General features: G+C 44.7%; 1 protein-coding gene across 3 annotated transcripts in view; it reads right to left on the reverse strand.

Annotated features, from left to right (window-relative positions):
- Positions 1-22,768, reverse strand: part of LOXHD1 (lipoxygenase homology PLAT domains 1) — a 181,154-nt gene that overhangs the window by 87,561 nt on the left and 70,825 nt on the right. For all 3 annotated transcript variants that reach the window (XM_008955622.4, XM_055102498.2, XM_063597263.1), the window contains 5 exons: positions 15,895-16,049; positions 13,970-14,130; positions 8,374-8,450; positions 5,730-5,926; positions 2,559-2,751 (listed from right to left, as the gene is read on the reverse strand). In XM_008955622.4, coding sequence (XP_008953870.3) covers positions 2,559-2,751; positions 5,730-5,926; positions 8,374-8,450; positions 13,970-14,130; positions 15,895-16,049 — 783 coding nt within the window. The remainder of the gene's footprint in view (positions 1-2,558; positions 2,752-5,729; positions 5,927-8,373; positions 8,451-13,969; positions 14,131-15,894; positions 16,050-22,768) is intronic.

The raw sequence follows: 22,768 nt of genomic DNA on the forward strand, positions 1-22,768 counted from the left end.
GCGGAGCTTGCAGTGAGCCGAGATCGCGCCACTGCACTCCAACCTGGGAGACACAGCGAGACTCCGTCTCAAAAAAAAAAAAAAAAAAAAAAAAAAAGAAAAGGAAATTGTGGCACACAGAGAGACACCAGGGATGTGGAGAGACACCAGGGATGTGGAGAGACCAGGTGAGTCCACAGTGATGAGGCAGCCCTAGCACAGTAATGCAGAGAGCAGTGAGCGCAGAGAGAGCGATCCATCGAAAAAGGAGACTCACTCCAGAAAAAACAAGCTCTACAAAAGACGAAAAGCAATTATCATAAGGCAGTGATTCAGCAGTGAATAATATTGACATACTTATAATAATATAAAAATTGAACACTGATTTAGCTGTTTTGAAGGCTGGAAGGAGGGGAAGAGAGAGAGTGTGTGTGTGTGTGTGCACGCACACACGCACACATGAGGGCCCATACAAGTGCCTGTGTATGTTAAAAGAGCTAAATCCTCTTTCATAGTAGGAAGTCAATAGATAACGTCTAAGACTGTAAAATTAAAAAATTGAGGCCAGGCACGGTGGTTCAGGCCTGTAATTCCACTGCTTTGTAAATCCACTGAGGCAGAAGGATTGCTTGAGGCCAGGAGTTCAAGATCAGCCTGGGCAACACAACAAGATCCCCATCTCTACAAAAATAAAATAAAAATAAAAATTGAGGGGTGTGGTGGCACGTGCCTGTAGTCCCAGCTACTCAAGAGGCTGAGGCAGGGGGATCGCTTGAGCCTGGGAGTCAAGGCTGCAATGAGTTATGATTGTGTCACTGCACTCCAGCCTGGGTGCCAGAGCAACATCCTGTCTCTAAAAACTAAATAAATAAAAATTGATAGGTATACTGTTTAAAAATATGGAGCTAAATTTTAGAGGAAAAATCTAAAGTAAGGTTGTTGGCATTGAAGAAGAGGGGTGGGGTAAGGGGAAGAGGTAGGTAAGGGAACTATTGCTTTTTTATCTTTATCTTTATCTTCTTGATTAGTATCTATACTACTCTGATGGAATCCAGTGTTGATTTATAAAATGAGGGAAGGAGTTGATTCTCATACTGGCAAGTGCCATTACAAAGCGTGTGTATATAACAGCCCTAAAGGAACTTGCAGGTTGCTTCAGATTAGACACACACACGAAAAGATATTCAAAGAGTTCTGGGAGCAGGAAAGGTGCTTTCACACTGGGGTTCCCTCTCAGGGAAGCTGCTGTGGAAGTGAGCCTTGGGCAGTTGCTTTCAGGGCCAACGTAGAAATGCAGAGGTGAGGCCAGTCGTAGTGGCTCACGTCTATAATGCCAGCACTTTGGGAGCCCAAGGTGGGTGGATCACTGGGGGTCAGGAGTTGGAGACCAGCCTGGCCAACATGGTGAAACCCCATCTCTACTAAAAATACAAAAATTAGCCGGGTGTGGGGGCATACACCTGTAGTCCCAGCTACTCAGGAGGCTGAGGCAGGAGAATCGCTTGAACCCGGGAGGAGGTTGCAGTGAGCTGAGATTGTGCCACTGCACTCCAGCCTGGGCAACAGAGTAAGGCTCTGTCTCAAAAAAAAAAAAATGCAGAGTTGAGAAGGGACATTCTCTGTGCCAGGCTTTGGTCCCACTGTCTTCCTCCTCAGAAATGTCATCATCCTATCCAAAAAGGCCCTTCCCCCACACCATTGCTAACCCTTTATCCTGTTTCATGTTCCTCTTGGCTGTTCATTCGCATTATCCTATTATTGTCTGTCTCCCCTGTGGAATATAAAGCCTGTGAGCACAAGGGTTTTGTTCGTTTTGCTCACAGCTGCCTCCACAAAGCTCAGAGCAGTGCTGGCAGAGAGAAACCCTCAATAGACTGTCATTCCTCAGTATCTGCAGGGACAGGTTCCAGAACCCCCAAGCATACCCGAATCTGAGGATGCTCAAGCCCCTCATATAAAATGGCATAGTATTTGTATATAACCTACACACATCCTCCTATACACTTTAAATATCTCTAGGTTACTTATAATACCTAATACAAGGTAAATGCTATATAAATAGTTGTTATACTGTACTGTTAGGGAATAATGACAAGGAAAAAAGTCTGTATATGTTCAGTACAGATGTAATTTTTTTCCAAATGTTTTTGATCCTCGATTGAATCCACCAATGCACAACCCATGGATGTGGAGGGCTGACTGTGTATTTTTTTTGAATAAATGAATGAATAAAGAGTTTTGTCTCCTCAGCCAGTCTTCATCGCAGAAGACATGAACTAGGTCTCAAACTCCTATACAGGGTTGAGTGTGCATTTCCTAATAAAGTCATTTGCTGCCTTTATTCCAGAAAAAAGTATTTCATCCATTGGGTCCTCAGTTTCCTCATCTATAAAATGAGCCCTTCTTTCCTGCAAGAACCATAGTACCAGAAGCAGTGAAAGCCCCCATTTTCTCCCTGCAGGACCCTACCAGCAGCACTTGTCAGCAAGACCTACTTTGCCCCATGGTCCCTCCTCATTCCCCTCAGCCCCATCCCCCATGGGAAACAATGGGTGGTCCCACCACAGCCTCCTCCATACATTTCTGGATCTCCACCACCTCGCTGGGATACAGCTCCACCTCCAGGCGCCCGTCAGCCTGGTTCTTGTCCAGCCAGCGGTTGGCGGGAAAGGTGTACTGCTTGCCTTGACGGGGCACACGGATCTGAACGCTGCCCAGGAACCAGCTGGCATGCATGCCGCTGCTGTCATGCCCAATCACCAGCCGGTTGATCTGAAGGAAACCCGAGTGAGGGTGAGCAAGGAGCCAGTGTGTAGAAACCTCCATGATCCCATCCCTACCTCCCCAAACACCAGCACAAAACCCAACCCAGGTCTCCAGTCCCCAGGAGAGGGAAGATCCATGAGAAAGCTGGAATCCCATTCCTGCCCCACCATCAGCCAGCTGGGGCACCAGGGCATCACCTCACCTGCCTGTAGCCACCATTCCCTTCTCCTAAGCCCAGCACACCTCCCAGGGCCATAGTGAGAAACAAGAGGGGAGTGGAGGTGACACAAAATTTGAAAGCTCCACTAGTACTTAGTCATGTTAGGTCATGGCCATGTAAGAAAGCAAATGTTTAAAATGTTTGCCATCACCTTCCAATAACTGTGTTATTGATTTGGTTTGGTTTTGAACAATACACAGTTGTATATATTTCTGCATTTCTTCAACATACCCATCCTGAAGGTGACAGAATATCACCCATCCTGAAGGTGACAGACTATGCAGGCAACCTCTCAGGACTCTGCAGTTCTGTGTCCAATTCCTCTGCTCACTCTTGGACCCAAGGAACACTTTTCTTTTTCCAGTAACACTCTATAATTGCTTTGCGATTTTGCATTTTAACATCTTTGCCCCCATGGGCAACATATAGGGGAGTGCAGATGATCATATCACCAACCTTATATGTACTTGGTTTTTCAATGTTTAGATTGCTTTTATGTTTTTTCTTTTTGAAATTCTGTATACAGAGCAATTTTAACATCAGATGGAATTATCAGATGGCCTTTGAGAACCCTTCCAGCCCTGAGATTCTCTCTGCAATGGTTTGAAGAGGTGATGTTAGCCATGAGTCTGGTGCCAAAAGGCCAGATTTAGAAAACTGTCCATGCGAGCCTGCTCTTGCTCTTCTGAGTCCTAAGTGCCTCTTTGCAGCTGGTAATGGCAACAACGTCAGAGCTAAGTGCATGCAGCCCAGTCCCCTGGAATTATCAGAAGAAAACCAGCTAAGCTTACAAAGCCTGAGAGCCCTCTGTGTGCATGTCAAGGGACAGGGAAGAGTTTTGTTGTTCTTCTGTGGTGCCAGGACTGTGAAAGTCCCAGGGAGGGATTGGCTGAAAGGGTAAAGACAGAGGTAAGTGTCTGATATGACTGGATGCTCCCTAAGGGCAGACACTAGCTCAGTTCTACAACACTTCACACCTGACATAGACTAATTGTTCAGTAGCATTTACTCAGCACTTAGTATGAGCATGTGGGTGTTATTCACATATTTAATGCTAATAGCAACCCCATTAGGATCTCATGTTGTTATGAATGAGAAAATGGAGGCAAACAGAGGTTAAATAACTTACATATGGCAGGTAAGTGGAAATGGGTCTCAAATATGCGGTTGGCAGCCAGAGCCCATGCTCCCAGCCTCTTGGCCACGCTGCTTGTTGAGGGGGTTTCAGAAACTCAGGAAGAAGCTTAAATGCCCTCCCACTGCCACCCTACTCTTCCTAGAGGTCTAACTTACCCGCCAGCTGCTGCCCAAAATCCTTTAGTAAAGGGAACAGCATTTTCACTCTGCAATTATTGATTCAGCTTAAAATGTAAATACATCTTGATAAATGAAAACATTGATTTAAGTTCATTAACCTCAAGGTATAAATGACTAACATGAGATCTTTCCCTGGAGTGAGTTTTGATGGGAGAAGAGATTCCCAGGACCTGAAATAGGGTGGGACTCCCAGAGAGGGAAGGGGCAGGAAAGATGAGGTTCCAGGTAGAGGGCTTGTTACCATCTCCATTTCCACCAAGCCACACCCTGGGAGCAGCAGGTAGTAACAAAAATCCCAGCTCAGGCATTTCTAGAGACATCCCCAATCCTCAAGTCCAAGATTTAGAACTGTGTTTCTCCAGGTGATGTCAAGGAAGATTCTCACCTTGGCCAAACTCTAGCCAGGCTCCTGAACCCTTTCTCAGCCTCAATCTTGGCCTATAAAGACTTGAACAAAACACTAACACAGTTTCTAACAGCTCAAGGCCACATCCCTAGGGTGACCCTAATCCCCCTTACTGTGCTTGCCTTAGAAAACTCAAGGCTGTCAAAATAATTTACTGTTGGTTCCAGCCAACACCTGAGGGTAGGGCTTCTGTCTGCCAGACTCTTGGAGGATAAGACCCTCATGCCATAAAGCATCAGTTAGCAAACCCAGATGGGTTCCACAACCCACATGTGCTGACCTCCCCATTACTGCTTTTTGTGTTTTTCCCCTGACTCTACTGAGCCCCTGATTACCCTCCCCTTATTCCCTCATCCTCCCTTTAAAGAGGTTTGCAAACCTCTGCACAAACCTAAGTTGGGTTCAGTTCACACTGGCCTCTTTTCCTGATGGCAGTGGTAGATTACTGATTAAAGTCTGTCTTTGCTGCTTTACTGTTCAGCTTTCTCTTTGATGAAGTGCTTAGACCACTTGCAGCAGAGTCACCTGGAGCCTTGATCTGGAGGCTCTTGGGTTCCATCTCCCAAGACAGAATCTCTCAGGTGTGGACCAGAAGTGTGCACTGAAACAAGCTTCCTGGCCCCAATTCTGATGCACACTCAAGTTTGAAATTAGGAAGTATTTTTAGCCCCTTTTCTTAGTCCTCCCTTCTCTTTTCCTTCCCTGCGTTCAGTGTCTCCTTCTCCAGTGTCTGTGACCCAGGTACATTGGTCTTGGATATGTAGGTAAATAAAATGGTGAGGTAATGCCACTAAAAATACACATTCCACCCCCAAAGAGGCTCTGGAAGTATCACTACTGTTTACATATCTTCAGCTGCTCTAGGTCACAGCTAAAAAACTACACACCTCACTCACTATTCCCAAGTGGGCTTTTTTTCTTCAAAATGTGTTTACCCTTATGTATATGAGTGTGTGCGTGTGTGTCTGTGTGTGGACACGTGTGAATGTGTGTTCGGAAATGGGTGGGATGATGTCACATGGTCTTGGGAAGGAGACTTACATTTCCAATGTTCAGGGTCTCGAGGGTGAACTCATCCACCCGGCCACGTTCAAAGTAGTCTTTGAGGTTGTTGTCAGAGACAAGAAGAACTTGCTTGATGGTGTCAGATTTATCCCCATAGAGCTTGATGTAGACTCTAGAATCCGTGCTGGCCCCAGAGACATCCCCAGTCTTCAAGCTGATGTGATAGCGAAAGTCTGAACAGCCCAAGGCAGAGGGAGGAAGGGAAGGGGTTAGTGCAGGGGGTGACAGGAAGCAGGATGCCTGTATAGGAGGGCAGCCTGGAGCTGGAGGTTTGCGGGGAACACATGCTGGGAATTGAAAATCCAGGCTCCTGTTCTAAGCAGCCCTGCAACTTGGGGCAGGGGTTCCTTCCATCTCTGTGAGGTCTCCTCAACTGTAATGGCAGAATTCTAGTAGGTTCTCTGTCTGCTCCAGAAGGTGTGAATGGGCTTAGAGCAGGAAAGCGTGTAAATCACAAGCAAGAACATCAAAACGTAAGAGCCTGAAAAGATCTCCCACAATCATCTGGTCTAGCTTCTCTGACAGTGGGCAAGGAAACTGAGACAAAGGAAGGATCAACCTTTCCAGACAGTGTCTAGAGCATTATACACATGGTATTATTGCTAAGGATTCTGACCCCAGTTTCACAGGCAAGGAATCTGAGCCTCAGAATGTCATGTGTTTGGTGCAAGATGGCAACAGTTAAGAGGTCGCCAGGAGTGAAACTCTCATGTGGACTTGAAGCCCCCTGCTCTTCACTGAGCCACCACGAGGGTGTCACTCCATTTTATCAGCCAGGAATGTCTGCATTATCGGTCTTCAGGGACAAAAACACCCGAGGAAAAGGTGAGTCCTGGAATAATACAAGGCAAGACCCCAAGTCCTCCAGGCTTGTTCCTGGGTGTGTGTCTTGGGCAAAGAGGAGGAAGCACTGGAAAGGTGAGTGATGCTCACTCCCAGGCCTGCCACTCACTGACACCATAGGGTCCTCCCACTAGGCAGAAGGATTTGGAGAAAGTCAGCTGAGCACACCTTGCCTAGGGACCAGCCCTGGGGAAGGCCAGACCTGCAGGTCTGCTCCAGATCAGCTCCATTAGTGCCACCCAAGGGCACTTGAGGAAATGGCCTCTGTTCTTGCTGAAAGATGTAGTAGCAGAGACTGGGAAGGAGACCTCTTTCTTGTACTATTTTCCATCTCAACCAGGGGTGTTCAATCTTTTGGTTTCCCTGGGCCACATTGGAAGAAGAAGAATTGTCTTGGGCCACACAAAAAAATACACTAATACAAATGATAGCTGATGAGTTAAAAAAATTGCAAAAAAGTTTTATGTTTTAAGAAAGTTTACAAATTTGTGTTGGGCCACATTCAAAGCCGTCGTGGGCCACATGCGTGCGGGCTGTGGGTTGGACAAGCTTGATCAAAACGCTTTCAGACGCTCTGACTGAGGAAGCAGGGGGTCAGGAGGTCCTGTCCACATGGTGAAATAGGGGCTTGCTGGACTGGGAAGGACAGTGACATAGACAGAGATACCCTGGGTACTGGTTCCAGCCCCATCAATGACTACACAACTGGGTTTGCTGGGGTTGTGGGGGGGGAATAGGGGTCCTTTTACCACAGGCATCTTATCTCCTGGGATCCTTCCCAGATCTTAAATTCTGTAATTCTGAGACCAGAAATGGGACACTCTAGTTCAAAGTCAGCAGTCTGACCTTAGAAGAGGTCAGATACAAATATCTTTAGCTGCCGGGTGCCGTGGCTCATGCCTCTAATCCCAGCACTTTGGATGGCCAAGGTGGGTGGATCATTTGAACCCAGGAGTTTGAGACCAGCCTGGACAACATAAAGAGACCCCATCTGTAGAAAAAAATATAAAAATTAGCCAGGTGTGGTGATGTACACCTATTGCCCTAGCTACTCAGGAGGCTGAGACAGGAGGATCACCTGAGCCTAGGAGGCTGAGGCTGCAATGAGCCAAAATCACACCACTGCACTCCAGCCTCGTTGACAGAGTAAGACCCTGTTTCAAAAATAAACAAATAAACAAAAATAAAAACATCTTCAGCTCTTCCAGTTCTAAGTTTCTCCATCTGACCCATGGACAACATCAACCCTGACCATCTTCTGGGATTATTGCAGAGCTCAAATGAGATAATAAATGACAAACATGAGGTGTTGGTAATGTCAAGGATTCTAGAGATAAGTTTCTTTTAATTTTGTCTAAAGCTCATGATCAAACCAAAGCAATGGAAGAAATGTCACCAGTAAGGAAAACTCTAAGGCCTCCAAGATGATACTTGGCATTTTTAAAGTCCCTATTTTACAGTCTCTTCAAAATATTTCTCTTCTTAAGGCCTGAATGACAGGTACTGCCAATGCTTGGCACCGTTGGCCAGCATTACTGCTCATCACTCTCGTTGACCCATATGCATTCAGGGCCTCACACTTGAGGCCACAAAGAGACTGTGTGCAGGAGCACAGGCAGGAACTCTCCAGACACTCCCTCGGAGCCTCCCTCTCCTCCCTCCCCACTGCCACCTCTGTGAAACATGAAGTGCTCGTGTTGTCTTGAAGGGCTTAGCTGAGGGAAGGCCCCTGTCTCACCAAGGGCACACCCAGCACCTGGTCATCAGGACAACTCACTCTTCAGTGTCGCGCTGCTGTCACTGGGTAGCAACTCTCGGACCAGCTGCCCATCATCCTTATCCTTGTCCAACCACCTGGTGGGCAAATGGGGGAATGTTAGCTCTTTGGGTGGAGCAGGCAGACAATCAAAGCTTCACCCATTCATGCAGAGTCACTATGGAGGCCCAGAGCTTTGACTTTAGCAAAGTGAAATGATTCTATGGGAGCATCTAGCAAAACATCCTAGCCTGGAGTGGGAAAGGAGGACTTCCCGGAGGCAGTGGTGTTTGGCTGAGATTGGAAGGAGGGCAGGGAACTCCTTGGGGAATGGGTAGGATGATGTCACATGGTCTTGGGAAGGAGACCAGGAGAAAAGGGAAGAGTATCCCAGAGGAAGCAACATATCCTGGGATGGAACAGAGCCCCCAGGAGTTGAAACAGGACCATGTGGATGGGATGCAGTGAACAACAGGTAGAGAGCTGGCAGAGGAAGCTGGAGAGGGGACAGGTCACATGATGTAGGGCCTTGGCAGTCACTGTCAAAAGTCTGTCCTGAAAGCCATCATTAGCATAGAAAACAAGCACCTCTTTTTCTAAGAGCTTTCCATCCTCATGGCACTGTGCTGAGGGCTCTGGGGTGGGGAGATGGCAGAGAAGATATGCTAGGATACGTAAGGCCCAGCCCAGGCTGTCGGCAGCCTGCTTAAGAAGACAGGATAGGCCAGGCGGGTGGATCACGAGGTCAGGAGATGAAGACCATCCTGGCTAACACAGTGAAACCCCGTCTCTACTGAAAAACAAAAAAATTAGCCAGGTGTGGTGGTGGGCGCCTGTAGTCCCAGCTACTCGGGAGGCTGAGGCAGGAGAATTGTGTGAACCCAGGAGGCGGAGCTTGCAGTGAGCAGAGATTGTGCCACTGCACTCCAGCCTGGGCGACAGGGTGAGACTCCGTCTCAAAAAAAAAAAAAAGACAGGATAGACCAGCTGAGGCACTGAAGACCAAGACCAGGATAGGTATTGGACCAGAGTAAGTGCTGCAAGAGTTGAGGGAAATGAGAAGGGCTCAGTGATCTGAGTCCTCAGAGATAAATGAGAATTGCCTTCCAGGAGAAGCTGGGGCTGTGCTCTGCAGGGCTGCGGTTTGATAGCTGTGACTCTTCAACATGTTGGAGTGAGCCACGGTCCCAGCTCTCGGCTGGTCATCCACCAGGGGGAAAGGTATGGGGCAATTTACCTGAAAAGCACCTATCACACTGGGCACGGAGACTCAGCCTGAGAAATCAATCATGCAAGCATGAGTTTTCTAAGCCCCAGCACTCAGGATGGTTTATGACGGGGCCCATGGCAGCAGAATAGATACCGTTCATTGTTCCCCAGGATACTGAGGAAAACAAGACATTTGTCTCTCAACCAAACCACCTCCCATTTGTCTATGTATTGGTACTGGTTGTTGCAGCCCACTCCATTACCCTACTGAGAGGGAGGCAACTCCCTGGCTACAGAGCCTGTAAAAGAAGCCAAGGAACTAATTCCTCCATAGCCTCCCTGGCATGGAGTTCAGGCATCCCCAAACTGCAATACTCTCTGCTAATAGACCACCCCTCTCCCCAAGGCTGACGGAGGCAATGCTGTGGTCTCTCTCAAACCTTCTCTTTCATCCTCCTTCCCAAAACACAAGATCTGACATTCCCATGAGACCTTGCTCTCAGTTGGCTATTAGCTAACACTAAAATGTTAGACAACAACTAGGCTGTTATTTTTCCCAAGGGCTTTGGTGCTGTGAATCTAGAACATAAGAAAACCGTTGGAGACTCCAAGACATGAGGATGCAATGGTGAAATCCTAGGCATTAATGACAGGGGGATTTGGGAACTCAGGGCTGCTGGAGTCCCTAAAATCAACCCGTTAACAGCCTCCCACTCCATCTGTCCAGCTGAGGTCACCCTGGCATGGAGACTGCAGAGGAGAAGGTTGAGAAGTAGGCCTGGGCAACGCATTCACAGGGCAGGGAAGTGTGGAGAGTCAGCAAGCCCTCGGCCATCTGAAAATCTTACCTGTGCTCCCTTCATTCTCCACCACTTATCCACCCCCAGGCCCTCCCCAGCAGCAAAAGGAAACCATGACTTGTCATTTTGTTTCCACCTAAATACTTTCAGGGTATTAATAGATATTTCCAAATATAGCCAGTTTCTTTCAGCTTCAAACACTTCAGCCCAGTTTCAGAGTGAGATGTTGCTAAAAGGATAAGTCAGTCTGGTGGTGATTTTATTACTCTTTCTCTGAGCTCACAGGAGTGTGTTTGTGTACACATACACACACACACACGCACACCTGATCCTAGCAGAAATTCTGATAAATAGACCTGGTTTGTCCTCCTCTCCAACAGAGTTAAAATAACAGCTCAGGTGAAGAAAGAAGCAGTGTGCATGCTCAGGCTCCAGTTCCTGATTTTTCCAAGTCCCCTGGGTCCTGAGTTGGCAAATGCCATCACTACATGTGTCAGCAAGACATAAGAACCCATTTTCTAAAAAAAAAAAAAAGAAAATGCATGCACTGTTAAGTGTTTGGGGGCAGGGAGGACTCTGGAGTGTTTGAGGCCTCCGCTTCTCTTCCGCCCAGCCATCAGCATCATCAGCACCACTGTGTCTTTAATGGGCTCCTTTCAAAGTACAATACCCTCAACCTCACCATAAGACACATGCTGGCCAGGAAGGTGCAGAAGACCAGACAAGGGATTGGGTCAAAGTCACACAGCAGGTGGACGGCTAGACTTCTGGTTCCCAGCTCCCCCAGCACCATGCATGTGACAATGCAGTGTGCACACACCAACTTCTTCCTCTTCCCCTTTCCAGGCTCCTTCTCCTGGCCTGCCCCAGGGCTCGGCCCTCACTGTTTTCTTTATCCACACTCTCCCTAAAGGATCTCCTGCAGTTCCCTGGCTTTAAATTCTAGCTCTATGCTCTTATTCTCTGAATTCATTTCTCAAGGCCTAACTCTGCATTGAAAACCAAACACATCCCAACTAGACCTCCAGAGTCCAACCTCGTCCCCACCCCTCAGCTCTCCCTCCCCAGGATCCCCATTTCAGTAAAGGGCATGACCTTCAACCCACCTATCAAAGGCAAAAGCCTGGGGCTTTCAGTTCTGGCCCTTTCTCTGTCTCTTATGGGCAAGGCCCATGAACCCCTCCAGGGTCCTCTCTGGTGTACAATAAGCCCCGTCTCACCACCTTCACTGCCACCACTAAGGGCCAAGCTGCCATGTGGTGAACTCAATTGTGTCCCCCCACCCCACCCCATTCATACATTTAAGTCCTAACCTCCGGTACCTCAGAATGTGACCTTATTTGGAAATAGGGTCATTGCAAATGTAACCAAATTAAAATAAGGTCATTAGGGTGACCCCTCATCTAATCTGACTGGTATCCTTATGAAAAGGGAAAATTTGGACACAGATATATATAGAGGAAGATGCTGTGAGGAGGCGCAGAGAGAAGGTGGCCAATCACAAGCCAGTGAACTCCGGAGGCTGCTGGGGTGAGGACATAGGCCCGGGTCAGATCCTTCCCTAGCGCCTTCTGAGGGGTGCAGCCTGGCTGACACCTTGATTTTGGACTTCTGGCCTCCGAAACTGTGAGACATTATGTTTCTGTCATTTAAGTCACCCAGTCTGTGCACTTTGTTACAGCCCTGGAACATGAACACATGCTGTCATCAACTCCCCAAAATCTCCTACTGCTCTCCCCTCCTCCCTGGGCCCTGTCCTATCCCCAGAGGCCAGACAGGCCTTCCTCGCATGCAAGAGTCTCCCTCGCCCTGCCGGACAGTGGCCTCCATCTACCTGCCTGTCTTGCTGGACTCCAGAACACTCCAGTCCTTTCCCCGGTGCTCTCCTCTTCATTCCACGGGAGGCCAGCCTCAACGTCCCTCTGCAGACAGGCCTTTCCCATTTCTAGCCCCGGCTCCAGCCCCTGCACCGTTGTGTGTTTCCTCCACGCCACTCTTCACAGTGTGTCATTCTGGCTTTATTCACTTGCTTTTAGTCTAGTTTCCCTCTAGACTATAAACTCCATGAGGACAGGGAGTAAGTATATAGTAGGTATAAATATATTTTGAATAGACAGGAATAAAACAATGCAAGCTCTTCCATCTGGCATCCAGCCAGTCAGCCTCTGATCCAGGATGGGGGTGAAAACACCAGTAATGACTTGAAGCGAGGCTGTACTCGTCCCCCACACCCCGCTTCCCCCGTGGCTTAGGAGACTGAGGGTTCACACTCCACCCTCTCCCACCCCAGCCTTCTCACTCCTTCCCCACATGCCAGGCACCCCTTGCCAACCTCTGGATGAGCCACCCCCTCAGCCCCTTGCTCATGCCTCATGCCATTTCTTCAGCCTAGGTGGCCCACCCTCCCTTTTCCTCTCCCTGTGTCCACTCTCTGACCTCCCTTCCAGGCCCAGGTGCACTTCCATCTCTTCCTGGAAGCCTGCCTGGCCTGCCCTCTGTTAGTGCCACTCACTTGGAGCTGCCTGCATTATTACTTACCTTTTCAATGTAGTTCCTTGTAATACAAACAGTGCTATATGTAGAAGACTGTAGAGCTCTTTGTCATTGACAAAATCTGTTTCACAATCATTGACCTATGGAGCCCTCCCAGTGGCCCTCCGTGGCTGGGAAACTACTGGGCCTGGGTTGGTGGGGTGCTAAGTAATTCAGCTGCAGCAGATGTGTGCCTGTGTGTGTGCGCCTGTAGGCACAGGCATGCATGTGAGTACATCTGCGTTCATGGTAAGAGGAAGAGCAACACACTCATTACTGGGCAGCTGTGCAACTCACCCTCATCCACTCAAAGGAGGGCTGTCCTCAGTGTAGCTACCCTTGAGGAGCCCTGGACCAGCCCTAATAAAGTGGACACATAGCAACTCATCTCTACATACAGAACTCAGCACTGGAACTGAGATTTGCAGAGCCGGGTCAGTCCAAGGCCCCAAGTCAATCATACAGTGTGAATCCTCCAGACATTACCACATAAAATGTGGAGAGCCACCATGATGACATGAAAAACACTGGTATTGCTCATTCTAAAATCTATCAGGGACTTCTTTAAGTCAATGGGAGCCCAAATGCTTAAGCAAAAAGAGAAAGGAAACTTTATCTCATGAATAAATTGCAGAAAGGAAAACAAGGTAAGATACCTTGAAAAGAAGTTAACAGGGAAGAGGTATGGTCAGAAAGTTATTTAAATTAAAAAAAACCTTTCGATTTAAAAGTTTAATTCAATCTGCAACTAACTCCCTGAACTAACTTTCACCTAAATTCAGGAATTGCCAAATTTTATCATGAACAAGCACCCACATTTTGGTGCTTAAATAGAGGAAACTAGCAGCACATTGGAACACGCCACAGTGGTGTTCATCACGGTGGTAGGGGGTGAGAAGGGAATGTGAGGCTCAGGTCTAAGCACCACCAGCGAGGTCACTCACCTCTTTCTTGCACCAGCTATAACCTTAAGCCACTGTTTTGCTTGCTGGTCATGGTAGTAGGGCTGGGTCTTCCCAAAACGCAGGGATCATAACCTAAGCTGGAGAAAACACCAGCAGGCAGGACGCATGTACCTGAGACATGGGAACTCCACGTTGTCGCTCTCAGGCTGCCCCTCCTCTCTCACCAGCACTCTGTCCAGGTACCAGCCGCTGCCGGAGCCTTTGCCATCGTGTCTGATCCTCACCCGCCTCACATTCCGCATGGTGACAGACTCGATAGTGAACTCGTCAGCCTTGTGGGGGGAAACCACAAGGCCAGTTGGACAGTGGCTACCCCAGGACCCAAACACCAAGGGAAGACATAAGCTCAGATATCAGAAAATCCAGAGCTGATGGGTTAGGCAACTCCTCTTTCACACATGGGACAGGAGCTACCTATAAAGAACAGCTCACACCCACCCCCAATTTCTTCCACTGGAATATCATCCAATGTCAAGTTTCCAGCTCTCCTTTCAAAAGGCAGCTTCCTCTGGGAAAATAAACAAGTTAAGCTGTTGTCAGTCACCAATCATTTATCATGAGCTAATTCCTTGGCAAATCTCCTCTGGCTCCTTGCTCTAGAGGGATACTGGGCCCCTTCCAAGGAGGGAAATGATTAGAATTGATTACGGGGACTAAGTAGTCTTGCTAATTGTATAGTTTTGCCCACCACTGAGGCAGCATAACTGCAGTAGGGGCAACAGAGTTTCCAAGTGTACATGAGCACACCTGGGAGCCTTCAGGGACAGAAACACTGAAGGTGGGATTGATGGACGAAGGCGTCAGAAGATGTAGGAGGAAAGAGTAGGGAAGGCTGGAGAGAAAGGTGGGTGGGTGGGAAGGAGAGAGGAAATTTAAAAAGCTATGTGAAGTAAAGGCATCGCTACCTCCTCTCCTCAAATGAACCTGAGTCCACCCACAACATCCTGCTCAGATTATTTTTGCCACTGCAGCCTTCAAGTGGCCATGATCCCAAGAATCGAGCCAGCCTGGATTGGCCTCAGAGAGAGGCCTTCACTGGAATTCCAGGGCTTTCCCTGACCTCACCAAGGAAGTGGTGGCAGAGGAAGGAGATAGAGCAGTTGTCTGCAAATCCCCTTCACCCTGCTGAGCTCCCTTGGCCTCACTTCACTGCAACAACGACTCTGTACTCAGCAACCACTGTGTGCTGTGGGCCAGATCTGACCTCAGAGACGGTACATCCACTGCCCCAAATGCTCACAACAGCCCACCACAGGTAGGCATCCTTTCCCCATTTCAGGCATGAGGAAACTGAGGCTCAGGAGAATGAAGCAGGTAGCCCAAGGCTGGGTTTGCCTCAAACTTGCCTAGCTCTTTCCCCACTGCTTCCACAGCCTCCTCCCCAAAACACCCATGTGATGGCTGGGGAAACAGGGGGAACACCCAACACAACTGTAATGAGGCTAGCAACAGAAGCAAGTTCTCCCACCCCATCTTTAGGGTCTTTCTTGATTTCTCTTTCCTAAAGGTCATGAACAAGATGCCTGCAATGGTCATGCCATGGGAGAGAATGCCAAGTTCCCACATTGGCCCCTGGGGGCCCAGCTTTCTCCAGCCCAGGTCCTCTAGTCCACAGTGCCCGGCATCTTTCCCTCTCCGCCCACCCCTGAGGTAAGAAAGATGCTGCTGCTGCTTCCCAGTGTCCTTCTGTTCTGCTCTCTTCTCAAAGCTCAGGGGTGGGGGAGAACCATAATCCCTCTAAGGTGGCTCTTCCACTCCCTGCTGTACAGACCCAGGAGTCCAACAGGTGTCCATGCATATCAGGGAATCAGGGCGGGCCAGATACTCAGGAACCAAATACACTAGGCATTGCTGTGCCCTCCCAGTGGCTCTGCTGGGATTCCCCAGTTCCCCGCCCCCTTACCCAGAGTGAGGCTCCTGATGTCTGAGGCCCCAGGACCAGCATCAGCTCAACTTTAACAGGGCAGGGAAGACGAGGGAACATGGGAAGGGAACTGGGAGGAAGGGGATGAGTGGGGCACATTGCTGTAACTTACATTGCCCTTTTCAAACAGGTCTGTGTTATTCCTGCAGTTGTAGAGCAGCCGTTCCCCCGTGTCCCCCACATCACCAAAAAGGCAGAGATAGACGTTGGCATCGGTCCCAGCACCTTCAAGTTCACCTGTGCACACAGTCACACGGTACCGGGCCACTGGCAGGCAGAGAGAGGGACATCATTGCTGACAGCCCCCTGCTTCCCATCCCTAGCTCTGCTGCTCCCACTTCTAAGCTCTGATTCCTCCTCTCCTTCTAGTTCTCATCTGGGCTGACCTTCCCCCTTCCTCCCAACTATCTAAATCCTACCACACACCAATCAAGAGCTGAGTCATCCCCAAGTCTCTTGGCCTAGGCCCTTGGTCATTATAGGTATATGGATTCCATTTAAATCCATGGGATCAAATGAGACAGACCAGAGGTTCCCAATCCTGTCAATTATCAGTATCCTCTGGGAAACTTTTATAAGAATTCAGATTCCTGAGCCCTGCTTCAGGTTTCTCAATTCTGAATTTCCAGAGCTCAGTCTACTAAATGTGAATTGCTTCCAAGCTTTCTTGGGGGACTCTGATGGAGCTGGCCGGTGCTTGGGGACCACTGGTCTAACCCAAACATGTTTGCCCTCAATTCCATCCATCCCAGTAAACCTTTTGCCTTACGTTGTTCTCCAACTTCTATGTGTTCTCAAGAAAGATAACTTTTCTCCATGAACAAGAATTGTGTCTTCTCTTCAGAATTCCCACTGATAAGGACATGCCAGTAAGCAGAGAGAAAGGCATGAAATGCAGTCACTGTGGGAAGGGCAGCAGCTTCTTCCCATGTTGAAAATGTACTGTGGAGGGGGTAGACCTGCATCCCTGCATGCCCAGCCCTCCTTCTCACTTAAAATAAGCTGAAAAGTAAAATGTACCCATTCATTCACTTATTCACCCCAAATCGGTTTACTGAAGCCTAGTAGGTGCCAGGCACCATTAACAGTATAGGAATTCTGATATTAGAGTTAAGAGTAAAAGTAGAGAGGAGCAATGCAAAGTAAAATCATAAATTATGAATAAGAAAATGTTTTTGTTATATCTGTAACTAAGATAACACAGTGGAGGGACATCTTGGAGTGGTAAGGAGTGGAGTGAGGGAATATAAATTATTTAGAGATGCAGAAAAGGTGACTGCAAAGAGGTAATGTGTGAGCTATAAAGTTAGATAATTCTGGCAAGTGCAAAGGCCCCTGTGTGGGGATGCCTGATGTATGTTCCAGGAGCAGAGAGAAGGCCAATATGGCTGGAGTAGAAGGAATGGGAAGGAATATGAGATAAGGCTCGGAGGTGGACAGGAGCTGGATACATGGGGTGTAGCGGGTCAAGGTAAGAAGTGTGGCTTCCTTTTTATTTTTAATTTTTATTTTTGTACAGTGGAAAGCCATTGGAGGGCTTCAAGCAAGGAAGTAACTTGATCTGGTCTATGTTTTAAAGAGCACTCTGGCTGCCATGAAGAATTGATTATATAGAAAGAAGGAGTAGAATCAAAGAGGTCAGTTAGCAGAATAATTACAGTAGTCTAGAAGAAAGGATGGTGCCTAGGACTGGAGGTGCAACAGAAGTGGAGAAAAGTCAACAGATTAGCAATATAGTTTGGATGCTAAGTCTAAAATGTACTGTTTTGGACAAAATAGTTCTTGGTGATGGATCAGATAGGTAACTGCAGAAAAGAGAGAAGTTGCAGGTGACTCCCAGGTTTTTGGCTTGGGCAATTAGATGGATAGAGTTGCCAATAAGGAGTAGGGGAGTCTTGGGGGAAGGATAGGTTTGGAGATGGAAATTAATGGTTCTGTTCTGCTCATTAAACATTTGAGCTGTCTATTAGATGTTCAAAAACTGAGGTCAAGATGGCAGCTGAATATGTGTCTGGAGGGTCAGGATTGGTGATATGACTTTGGTCATCATAGGTATATGGAGTCCATTTAAAGCCATGGGATCAAATGAAATACCCTATGGTGAAGATATAGACAAGGACTGAAAGAATATTTGAACAAATAATGGTCAAAACTTCCCAAATTTGATTTTAAAAGCATTAATATACACATTCAACATGTTCAAAAACTCCAAGTTATGATAAATTCAAAGAGATCTACACCTAGACATATTATAGTCAAACTGTTGAGAGCCAAAGATGAAGAGAGAATCTTGAAAGGAGTAGCACGAAAGTGACTCATCACATATAAGAGATGCTCAATACAATTAACAGCTGACTTCTCATCAGAAACTATAGAGGCCAGAAGGCAGTGGGATGATATATTCAATGTGCAGATCATTAACCAAGAATTTTAAATCCACAAAAGCTACCTTTCAAGAATTAAGAAGAAATTAGGGCATTCCCAGAATATAAAATACTACAAGAATTAATCACTAGCATATCTGTCAAGAAATATTAAAGAAATCTTCATGTTAGACATTAAACAGTAACTTGAAATCACCTGATAGATAGAATAAAGAGTACCAGAAAAAGCAATGACATAAGTAAATACATAGAAAATATGCAAGTATTTTTTGTTTGTGAATCTTTTCTTCTCATATCTCATATAAATGACAACTGCATAAAGCAGTAAATATAGAGCTGCACCACTAGTGACTTTATAATATATAAAGATGCAATTTATATTACAATAATAGCATGAAGGAAGGGGAAGAGAACAAACCTATATTGGAACAAAGTTTTTGTATACTACTGAAATTGTTAATATTAATCTGAACTAGATTATTTTAAATTAAGATGGTAATTGTAATTTTCTGGGCAACCACTAAGAAAATCACCCCAAAAATATGATTAAAAAAACAATGAGGGACCAAAAATGGTACTCTGTAAAAAATATAAAAGCAGTAAAGAAAGCAGTAAGAATATAAAAATGTATAAGACATATAAGCAGTAAGAAACAAAAAAGATATGACATACAAAATATAGTTAGCAAAATGGCAAATGTCAATCTGAACATATCAGTAATTGCATTAAATGTATTACATTAAATTTAATTAGACTAAACATTTCCATCAAAAGCCGGAGTGTGGTGGCCATTCTGCAGAAACAGGGTGAATCCACCCACCCCAAATTTGCTCAGCTATCAAGGCTGATGATACTACACATACACCAAGAGCCAGATTCTATTATTTACATAATGAGGAGTTCTTGGGAAAGCTTGGCAGGCTCTTGAGCAGGTCCAATAATAGCTTGGGACAGCAGGGAGATTAGGATTTTATGGTGGTTAGGGAGTGAGACTGAGGTGGTGGTTCCTTTGAATGATCAGGGCTTGTATGGCTTAAACTTTCCACCAGTGTTAAGGAAGGCTTTCTTATCAGCTGGCCTATAAATGAGGCAAAAAGGAAGACAGGAGTAGTGTAGTTTAAAACCTGCCAGTAGTCAAACATCAAAAAGGAATCAGACTCTATAACACAGAGATTGGCAAAATGGATAATGGATCTAACTATCTTCTATCAACAAAATACACATTTTTCTATTCAAAGTCACAAATAGGGTGAAAATAAAAAGATTACCCATAAAACTGGCTCAGGAAAAAATAGACAATCTAAATAGACATATAAAAAGTGAAAAAATTGATTAAACTGCTAGAAGAAAACAGAGGAAATTCTTCACAACTTTAGGCTGGGCAAGAATTCTTTAAGACTTCAAAAGCATAGGCAGAAAAAGCAAAAATAGACAAATAATATTACGTCAAACTTTTGCCCAAACAAAAACTTTTGCACAGCAAAGAAAACTATTAGCAGAGTGAAGATACAACATACATAATAGAAGAAAATATTTGCAAATTATACATCTGACAAGGGGTTAATATTTAGAATATATAAGAAAATTAAGTGACTCAACAGCAAAAACAAACAAGCAAACTAATAACTCGATTAAGAAATTGGCTAAAGACCTTAACAGACATTTCTCAAAAGAAGACATACAAATGGTTTAACAGACAGATGAAAAAAAAAGTTCAACATCACTAATCATCAGGGAAATACAAATCGAAACCATAGTGAAATATACCATCTTGCTCTAGTTAGAATGGCCATCATCAAAAAAAAAAAAAAGAAATGTTGGCAAGGATGCAGAGAAAAGGGAACACTTGCACACTATGGGTAAGAGTGCGAACTAGTATGGCCATTATGAAAAACAGTATGGAGATTCCTCAAAAAAGTTAAAAATAGAAGAACCACATGATCCAGTAATCCCATTACTGGGTATATACCCAAAAAAAAATGAAAACAGTATGTCGACAAGATATCTGTACTCTCATGTTTATTGCATCATCACTACTTACAAGCCAAGATATAGAATCAACCTAAGTGTCCAACAATGGATGAATGGATAAAGAAAATATGGTATACATACACAATGCAATACGATTCAGCCACAAAAAAAGGAATAAAATCCTGTCACTTGCAACAACATAGATGAACCTGGAGAACATCATGTTAAGTGAAATAAGCCAGACGCAGAAAGACCAATACCACGTGATTTCACCCATGTGGAATATTTAAAAAAAGAGAGAGAGAGAGAGAGATAAGTCGATGTCATAGAGGCAGGGAATTGAATAATATTTTTACAAGAGTAGTTACAAGAGACTGGGGAAAGGAAGGGGGAGGAGAGGATGGGGAGAAGTTGATCAATGGGTACAAAGTTACAATTAAATGAGAGGAATAAGTTCTGATGTTCTATTATACAGTATAATGACTATAGTTAACAATAAAGACTTGTATATCACAAAATAGCTAGAAGAAATGCTTTTGAACATTCTCACCATAAAGAAATGATAAATGCATGAGGTGATGGATAGGCTAACAACACTGATTGGATCATGATACAACATATATTTGTCTCAAAACATTAAACTGTACCCCATAAATACATACAATTACAATATGTCCATTAAAAATAAAATTCCAAATCTTTTAAGTGAAAAGATGAATTAGTAATTTAAAAAAAACCTAGCCAGAAAGAAAAGCCTATGCCCAGATGTTTTTATTACTGAATTCTATCAAACACTCAGAGAAGAAATAATACTAATACTTCTCCAACTCTTCCAAAAATAGAAGAGGAGGGAACATTTCCCAACTCATTTTCTGAGGCCAGCATTACCCTGGCACCAAAACTGACAAAGACATCATAAGAAAACTACAGACCAATATCTCTTATGAATATGGATGCAAAAATCTTCAACAAAATATTCACAAAAAGAATCCAGCGACATATCAAAAGAATTATACATCATGACAATGTAGGATTTATCCCAGAGATACAAATTGGCTTAACTGCTGAAAATCAATTAATGTAATTTATCAAATTAATAGAATAAAAAGCAAAAATCACATTATTATGTCAATAAATGTAGAAAAAGCATTTGACAAAATCTAACACCCTTTCATGATTAAAAAAACCCACCAACAAACTAGGAATGAAAAGGAAATTCATCAACCCATAAACGTTAGCTATAAAACACCCACAGCTAACATCATAGTTAATCATGAAAGACTGGACAGGACACTTTCCCCTTAAGATCAGAAACAAGTCATCACTTCTATTCAATGTGGTGCTGGAGATTTCAGCAAAGGCAAGTAGGCAAGCAAATATATAAAAAGATCTAAATTGGAAAGGAAGAAGTATCTTATTCATGGATGACATAACTGTGTATTTATAAAATCATAAGGAATTCACTAAAAAACTATTAGAATAAATGACTTCAGCAAAGTTGTAGAGTAAAAGATCAATATACCAAAATCGATTATATTTCTATTCTTTTGCAATGAATAGTCTGAAAGTGAAATTAAGACAACAGTTCTATTTGCAACAGCATCAAAAAGAATAAAATATTTAGAAGTAAATTTAAGAAAACAAGTGAAAAACATACACTCTGAAAACCACAAAATATTTTTGAAAGAAAATAAAGATCTAAATAAATGGAAAAACATCTCATGTTCATGAATTGGAAGACCTAACATTATTAAGATGGCAATACTCCCCAAACTGGTCTATAGATTCAAGGTAGCCCGTAACAGAACTCAGCTGACTTATTTGTAGAAATTGACAAGCTGATTCTAAACTTCATATAGAACTGCAAGGGACCCAAAATAGCCAAAACAACCCTGAGAATGAATAATCAAGGAGAAGAACAAGTGTTGACAAGGATGTAGAAAAATTGGAACTCTCACACATTACTAATAAGAATTTAAAATGGTACAGCTATTTTGATAGTTTGGCAGTTTCTCAAAAAGTGAACCAAAGAGCTACCAAATGACCCAGCAAATTCACTCTTAGGTATATGCTCAAGAGAACTGAAAATATGTCTGCATAAAAACTTGTACATGGATGTTTATGGCAGCATTATTTACAATAACCAAAAAGTAGAAACAACATAAATGCTCTTTAACAGTTGAATTTGGTACATCGATACAATGGACTATTATTCAGCAATAAAAAGAACGGAGTATTGATAATGCTACAATATGGATGAATCTTGAAAACATTATGTTAATTGAAATAAACTAAATTTTAAAAGGTCACATATTGTATGACTCTATATATGAAATATCCAGATCAGGCCAATCTGTGGAGACAAAAAGTAGATTAGTGGTTGTCAGAGGCAGAGGGGTAAAGTGGGGAAATGGGAATGACTGCTAACGGGTATGGGGTTTCTTTTTGGGGGAGATGAAAATGTTCTGGAATTTGATAGTGGTGATGGATGCACGATTTTATTAATATACTAAAAGCCATTGACTTGTACACTTTAAATGGGTAAATTGTATGGCACATGAATCATATCTTAATATAGCTGTTGTTTTTTGTTTGTTTTGTTTGTTTGTTTCTGAGAAGGAATTTTGTTCT

This window comes from Pan paniscus, chromosome 17 (assembly GCF_029289425.2).
Source record: "Pan paniscus chromosome 17, NHGRI_mPanPan1-v2.0_pri, whole genome shotgun sequence".
Lineage (NCBI taxonomy): Eukaryota > Metazoa > Chordata > Mammalia > Primates > Hominidae > Pan > Pan paniscus.